Raw genomic sequence first — 7,522 nt, 5'->3', positions numbered from 1 at the left:
ACGTACAGTGCCTTGCGAAAGTATTCGGCCCCCTTGAACTTTGCGACCTTTTGCCACATTTCACGCTTCAAACATAAAGATATAAAACTGTATTTTTTTGTGAAGAATCAACAACAAGTGGGACACAATCATGAAGTGGAACGACATTTATTGGATATTTCAAACTTTTTTAACAAATCAAAAACTGAAAAATTGGGCGTGCAAAATTATTCAGCCCCTTTACTTTCAGTGCAGCAAACTCTCTCCAGAAGTTCAGTGAGGATCTCTGAATGATCCAATGTTGACCTAAATGACTAATGATGATAAATACAATCCACCTGTGTGTAATCAAGTCTCCGTATAAATGCACCTGCACTGTGATAGTCTCAGAGGTCCGTTAAAAGCGCAGAGAGCATCATGAAGAACAAGGAACACACCAGGCAGGTCCGAGATACGGTTGTGAAGAAGTTTAAAGCCGGATTTGGATACAAAAAGATTTCCCAAGCTTTAAACATCCCAAGGTGCACTGTGCAAGCGATAATATTGAAATGGAAGGAGTTTCAGACCACTGCAAATCTACCAAGACCTGGCTGTCCCTCTAAACTTTCAGCTCATACAAGGAGTAGACTGATCAGAGATGCAGCCAAGAGGCCCATGATTACTCTGGATGAACTGCAGAGATCTACAGCTGTGGTGGGAGACTCTGTCCATAGGACAACAATCAGTCGTATATTGCACAAATCTGGCCTTTATGGAAGAGTGGCAAGAAGAAAGCCATTTCTTAAAGATATCCATAAAAAGTGTTGTTTAAAGTTTGCCACAAGCCACCTGGGAGACGCACCAAACATGTGGAAGAAGGTGCTCTGGTCAGATGAAACCAAAATTGAACTTTTTGGCAACAATGCAAAGCGTTATGTGTGGCGTAAAAGCAACACAGCTCATCACCTTGAACACAACATCCCCACTGTCAAACATGGTGGTGGCAGCATCATGGTTTGGGCCTGCTTTTCTTCAGCAGGGACAGGGAATATGGTTAAAATTGATGGGAAGATGGATGGAGCCAAATACAGGACCATTCTGGAAGAAAACCTGATGGAGTCTGCAAAAGACCTGAGACTGGGACGGAGATGTGTCTTCCAACAAGACAATGATCCAAAACATAAAGCAAAATCTACAATGGAATGGTTCAAAAATAAACATATCCAGGTGTTAGAATGGCCAAGTCAAAGTCCAGACCTGAATCCAATCGAGAATCTGTGGAAAGAACTGAAAACTGCTGTTCACAAATGCTCTCCATCCAACCTCACTGAGCTCGAGCTGTTTTGCAAGGAGGAATGGGAAAAAATGTCAGTCTCTCGATGTGCAAAACTGATAGAGACATACCCCAAGCGACTTACAGCTGTAATCGCAGCAAAAGGTGGCGCTACAAAGTATTAACTTAAAGGGGCTGAATAATTTTGCACGCCCAATTTCAGTTTTTGATTTGTAAAAAAAAGTTTGAAATATCCAATAAATGTCGTTCCACTTCATGATTGTGTCCCACTTGTTGTTGATTCTTCACAAAAAAATACAGTTTTATATCTTTATGTTTGAAGCCTGAAATGTGGCAAAAGGTCAAAGTTCAAGGGGGCCGAATACTTTCGCAAGGCACTGTAAGTCTATGAAATACAGTGATGACTGATAAACACATTTTCTTTTTTTAAACAAACAGCTGGTCCAGAACCCAAAGACAAGTAGTCATGTTGATATCCCAGTTGCCCTGTGTTGAGAAATGTCATTTGTTTCAATGCCAACAGCATTAAGTGTAGAAGTAAAAAGCAGCACTGGTCTGCCTGATCTAATGGTAAACTACCAGTGATGTGTTGGAAGACATTTTTCAGTCATGTCCATAAGTACAGTAAACAATTCTAGTCATAGAAATACAATGAATAGAATTATTTTCTAGCCATTCTATTTCTAAAAGCACCAAATTGAAATGTCAATCACATGCGCAGGCACTTCTGCGTTGGTTGGAGACGCACCAATCTACGTCCTGGTTCTCCAAAAACAAAGTCCTGTACGGTGAACCGAGCTGGTATGATGAGCAACCTGGCCTTGGGTCCCTGTATTTAGTTGGTTCCGTGAACCACACTTGCATAACAAGTAAACCTGCCTAGAGTTATGGCTTGGTGGGCTAACACAAGTTTAGGATTTAGCTCAGCAGGCTAACACAGTCTTGTCCCGGGGGTTCAAACCTACTCCAGTCACACCCTCCAACCCTGTTACACCCACCCATCCTCCCCCAACTCCAGCTCAAATTCCAGGTCCTCCTCCTCTATAAGTTCCAGGTCCTCCTCCACGATGTTGTCTCGACACCTCTCACACCTCTCCTCCTCCAGAGGGACCAGCAGTTCACAGATGGCCGCCCTCACACAAAGAACCGGCTCCATCACCTACCGGTAAAACGGGACATCGTAAAAAATGTAATATATAAAAAATAAAAGGTATTGCACAATGACATGTTAAAAGATGCATTCTAGAGACTTTAGTCTGCTTTTACAAACACCTGAAGATATAGTTTGGAGTGCATTTGTAGTTCTTAAATATTGAATATATTGGAAAAAGGTTATCAAACTGGGACCTGTGCCACTCAGCATTAAGGAGCTGGATTAGGGTTAAGGGCCAGAGAGATAGACTAGTGTCCTTTCCAGGGGGTGTCCTGGTACATCAAGCTGTCTCACTACAGAAACAGGAGATAGACTAGTGTCCTGTCCTGGTACATCAAGTTGCCTCACTACAGAAACAGGAGATTGACTAGTGTCCTTTCCAGGGGGTGCCCTGGTACATCAAGCTGTCTCACTACAGAAACAGGAGATAGACTAGTGTCCTGTCCTGGTACATCAAGTTGCCTCACTACAGAAACAGGAGATTGACTAGTGTCCTTTCCAGGGGGTGCCCTGGTACATCAAGCTGTCTCACTACAGAAACAGGAGATAGACTAGTGTCCTGTCCTGGTACATCAAGTTGCCTCACTACAGAAACAGGAGATTGACTAGTGTCCTTTCCAGGGGGTGTCCTGGTACATCAAGCTGTCTCACTACAGAAACAGGAGATAGACTAGTGTCCTGTCCTGGTACATCAAGTTGCCTCACTACAGAAACAGGAGATTGACTAGTGTCCTGTCCAGGGGGTGTCCTGGTACATCAAGCTGTCTCACTACAGAAACAGGAGATAGACTAGTGTCCTGTCCTGGTACATCAAGTTGCCTCACTACAGAAACAGGAGATTGACTAGTGTCCTTTCCAGGGGGTGCCCTGGTACATCAAGCTGTCTCACTACAGAAACAGGAGATAGACTAGTGTCCTGTCCTGGTACATCAAGTTGCCTCACTACAGAAACAGGAGATTGACTAGTGTCCTTTCCAGGGGGTGTCCTGGTACATCAAGCTGTCTCACTACAGAAACAGGAGATAGACTAGTGTCCTGTCCTGGTACATCAAGTTGCCTCACTACAGAAACAGGAGATTGACTAGTGTCCTGTCCAGGGGGTGTCCTGGTACATCAAGCTGTCTCACTACAGAAACAGGAGATAGACTAGTGTCCTGTCCTGGTACATCAAGTTGCCTCACTACAGAAACAGGAGATTGACTAGTGTCCTGTCCAGGGGGTGTCCTGGTACATCAAGCCGTCTCACTACAGAAACAGGAGATCGACCCATAGGGCAGGAGTCATTCTGGCTCTCACCTCCATGCCCCTGTCCCCCAGGGCGGGCAGCCTGACGGGGAAGCCGGGGCAGACCATCAGGGTCTCCAGATCCAGCAGCAGAGTCACCAGCTGGGTGATAGTTCCGAGGCGGGGAGGGTGGACCTCATACAGGGGGTGGGTCAGCAGCAGGGGCTGGCCCTGTACTGTCACCTGGTTGAAGACGATGCACAACAACAAGCTCAACTCCTCCTTCAGTAGATCACAAGCTTAAAAAAGGGGGGGGGTTCAGTATTTCACAACAATGTTAGATGGTTCCTCACCCTGAAAAGTACTCAATGGGGGCCTGGACAAACCGTAATCCATCGTCTTTGTGTAAACAGACACTTGAAAACTTGCGAGGAACCATCCTACCATTACGTTGTGAAATACTTAGGAGGAGAGGCGTTGGGTGCCGTCGGCCCAAAAGGAAAAACGGACTGATACAAAAGAAAGGAGGTGTCACAGTTATGGACGGCGTTTCTGCCCTAAAGCCTTCATCAGTAATGAGACCAAAAGAAGTAGTCAAAAGTAGTGCATTAATTTTAGGGAATTAGGAGGGCCATCTGGAACACGGGCTAAGTTGATTCTAACTTTTCCTACCTGGAAGTCTCTTTCCCCCCCCTACCTGGAAGTCTCTTCCCCCCCCCCCCTACCTGGAAGTCTCTTTCCCCCCTTACCTGGAAGTCTCTTTCCCCCCCCCCTACCTGGAAGTCTCCCCCCCCCCCCCCCCCCCTACCTGAAAGTCTCTTCCCCCCCCCCCCCTACCTGGAAGTCTCTTTCCCCCCCCCCCTACCTGGAAGTCTCTTTCCCCCCTTACCTGGAAGTCTCTTTCCCCCCTACCTGGAGGTCTCTTTCCCCCCTACCTGGAAGTCTCTTTCCTCCCCTACCTGGAAGTCTCTTTCCCCCCCTACCTGGAAGTCTCTTTCCCCCCCTACCTGGAAGTCTCTTTCCCCCCCTACCTGGAAGTCTCTTTCCCCCCCTACCTGGAAGTCTCTTTCCCCCCCTACCTGGAAGTCTCTTTCCCCCCTACCTGGAAGTCTCTTTCCCCCCCCTACCTGGAAGTCTCTTTCCCCCCCCTACCTGGAAGTCTCTTTCCCCCCCTACCTGGAAGTCTCTTTCCCTACATGGAAGTCTCTTCCCCCCCCTACCTGGAAGTCTCTTTCCCTACATGGAAGTATCTTTCCCCCCTACCTGGAAGTCTCTTTCCCCCCCTACCTGGAAGTCTCTTTCCCCCCTACCTAGAAGTCTCTTTCCCCCCTCTACCTGGAAGTCTCTTTTCCCCCCACCTGGAAGTCTCTTTCCCTACATGGAAGTCTCTTTCCCCCCCTACCTGGAAGTCTCTGCCCCCCCCCCCCCTACCTGGAAGTCTCTTTTTTCCCTGCCTGGAAGTTTTTTTCCCTACCTGGAAGCAGAAGCCAGGTTGGATCTGGAGAACTGTGTCAGCCATGGTAGAGAGTTTAGAGCACTGGAGGAGTTGTATTAGAGGTCCCCTGGCCATGACCCCTACCCAGTGGGCTGGTAGCACCGTGCGGCGCAGGGCCCTCAGGAACCCAAACAGAGCTGCCTCCCTCTCGTCACGACAGGACTCGCTGCTGTCGGCCAGACTGAAGGTCTCTGTGATCTAGAGGGACGGTGGGGGTAGAGGGAGGAGTGAAAGAGAGAGAGAGAGAGTAATGACAGAGATGAATGTGAGGAGAGATCAAAAACTGGGTTAAATACACACGTCAAAATATTGCCAAACACTTGATCCGAGGTTAATTTAGTTTGCCCTGTACAGAGAACCAATCCAATCATGCCCATGATCGATGGAGAGAGAGAACCAATCCAACAAAGGGAGAGAGATTAAAAGACAGACAGCTCACCTCTGGAGTGACATCATCAAGAGTGACATCATGGATGACCTCGGTGGTCAACCCAGGCATGACCTTTGACCCCGTGACCTCTGGCAGGTCAGGTGGTCCGAGGTGGATGACGGTTCGAGGTATCTCGGCGTACAACTCTACTAGTTGTTCCTCCTCGGTGTAGTCCAGTGGGGCAGTCTCTATCCTGCTCATACTGTACGGTGACGAGGGCTCAGTAAGGGGCTGGTGCAGAGGTGGACCTAGTTGCTGCACAGCTGTTGGTTCAGATGTCATGTAGTTAACTGACGGGGGTTCAACTGCAGGCTCCAGGACTGCGGAGGCCTTGGGAGAAATCGAGTAGGAGAGCATTAGAAATAAAATAAAAAACATTGATCAGCTGGTTTTACTAAAAATTGATGGACTAGCTTGGTTTTACAAAAAATTTATGGACTAGCTTGGTTTTACGCACCAAGCTGGGACAATGTAATAGATTTCCAGTGAAAAGTCCCATTCAGCACCAGCTAGAGAATTTGTGAATACGGTGATGATGATGTGTGTGTGACTCACTACCTGAGAAGCGAGGCTGGGGCCAGGGGTGATGGTAATTTGGTTGCCGTTCATCCTGATGAACTGGAGGTTGCCATGGTCACCCTGGTAACAGCTCTGCGGGTAGGGCTGGGGATAGGGCAGGGATTTTAATACAATTAGACTATAGATGCATACATTGATTTTGATTGGACTGGTACTGTAGGTGTGCCAACCTTGTAGCGTCATACCCAAGAAGACTCAAGGCTGTAATCGCTGCCAAAGGTGCTTCAACAAAGTACTGAGTAAAGGGTCTGAATACTTGGCGCCCCCCCCCTTGGGTTGTGCCGTGGCGGCAATCTTTGTGGGCTATACTCGGCCTTGTCTCAGGATGGTAAGTTGGTGGTTGAAGATATCCCTCTAGTGGTGTGGGGGCTGTGCTTTGGCAAAGTGGGTGGGGTTATATCCTTCCTGTTTGGCCCTGTCCGGGGGTATCATCGGATGGGGCCACAGTGTCTCCTGACCCCTCGTGTCTCAGCCTCCAGTATTTATGCTGCAGTAGTTTATGTGTCGGGGGGCTAGGGTCAGTTTGTAATATCCGGTGTCCTGTGTGAATTTAAGTATGCTCTCTCTAATTCTCTCTTTCTCAGAGGGCCTGAACCCTGGGACCATGCCTCAGGACTACCTGGCACGATGATTCCTTACTGTCCCCAGTCCACCTGGCCGTGCTGCTGCTCCAGTTTCAACTGTTCTGCCTGCGGCTATGGAATCCTGACCTGTTCACATGACGTGCTACCTGTCCCAGACCTGCTGTTTTCAACTCTCTAGAGACTGCAGGAGCGGTAGAGGTACTCTTAATGATCGGCTATGAAAAGCCAACTGACATTTACTCCTGAGGTGCTGATTTGCTGCACCCTCGACAACTACTGTGATTATTATTATTTGTTCTGTTATAATCTCCACCCGGCACAGCCAGAAGAGGACTGGCCACCCCACATAGCCTGGTTCCTCTCTAGGTTTATAATCTCCACCCGGCACAGCCAGAAGAGGACTGGCCACCCCTCAGAGCCTGGTTCCTCTCTAGGTTTATAATCTCCACCCGGCACAGCCAGAAGAGGACTGGCCACCCCTCAGAGCCTGGTTCCTCTCTAGGTTTATAATCTCCACCCGGCACAGCCAGAAGAGGACTGGCCACCCCACATAGCCTGGTTCCTCTCTACCCGGCACAGCCAGAAGAGGACTGGCCACCCCACATAGCCTGGTTCCTCTCTAGGTTTCTTCCTAGGTTTTGGCCTTTCTAGGGAGTTTTTCCTAGCCACCGTTCTACACCTGCATTGCTTGCTGTTTGGGGTTTTAGGCTGGGTTTCTGTACAGCACTTTGAGATATCAGCTGATGTATTTATATATAAAGCCCTTCATTCATTTGATTTGATACTTATGTAACCCATTTTTGCC

The 7,522-nt window shown here is 48.2% G+C and overlaps 1 protein-coding gene across 4 annotated transcripts in view; it reads right to left on the bottom strand.

The window, feature by feature from the left end:
• Positions 1–1,554: 1,554 nt before the first annotated feature.
• mbd1a (methyl-CpG binding domain protein 1a) overlaps positions 1,555–7,522 on the bottom strand; it is a 47,472-nt gene continuing 41,504 nt past the window's right edge. For all 4 annotated transcript variants that reach the window (XM_020507042.2, XM_031794875.1, XM_031794876.1 and 1 more), the window contains 5 exons: positions 6,113–6,217; positions 5,564–5,884; positions 5,104–5,322; positions 3,702–3,872; positions 1,555–2,411 (listed from right to left, as the gene is read on the bottom strand). In XM_020507042.2, coding sequence (XP_020362631.2) covers positions 2,241–2,411; positions 3,702–3,872; positions 5,104–5,322; positions 5,564–5,884; positions 6,113–6,217 — 987 coding nt within the window. In that variant the 3' untranslated portion in view covers positions 1,555–2,240. The remainder of the gene's footprint in view (positions 2,412–3,701; positions 3,873–5,103; positions 5,323–5,563; positions 5,885–6,112; positions 6,218–7,522) is intronic.

The sequence above is a fragment of the Oncorhynchus kisutch genome, linkage group LG17, assembly GCF_002021735.2.
Source record: "Oncorhynchus kisutch isolate 150728-3 linkage group LG17, Okis_V2, whole genome shotgun sequence".
Lineage (NCBI taxonomy): Eukaryota > Metazoa > Chordata > Actinopteri > Salmoniformes > Salmonidae > Oncorhynchus > Oncorhynchus kisutch.
The sequence above is the reverse complement of the archived record's forward strand: the minus strand, read 5'-3'. Positions and strand labels throughout refer to the sequence as shown.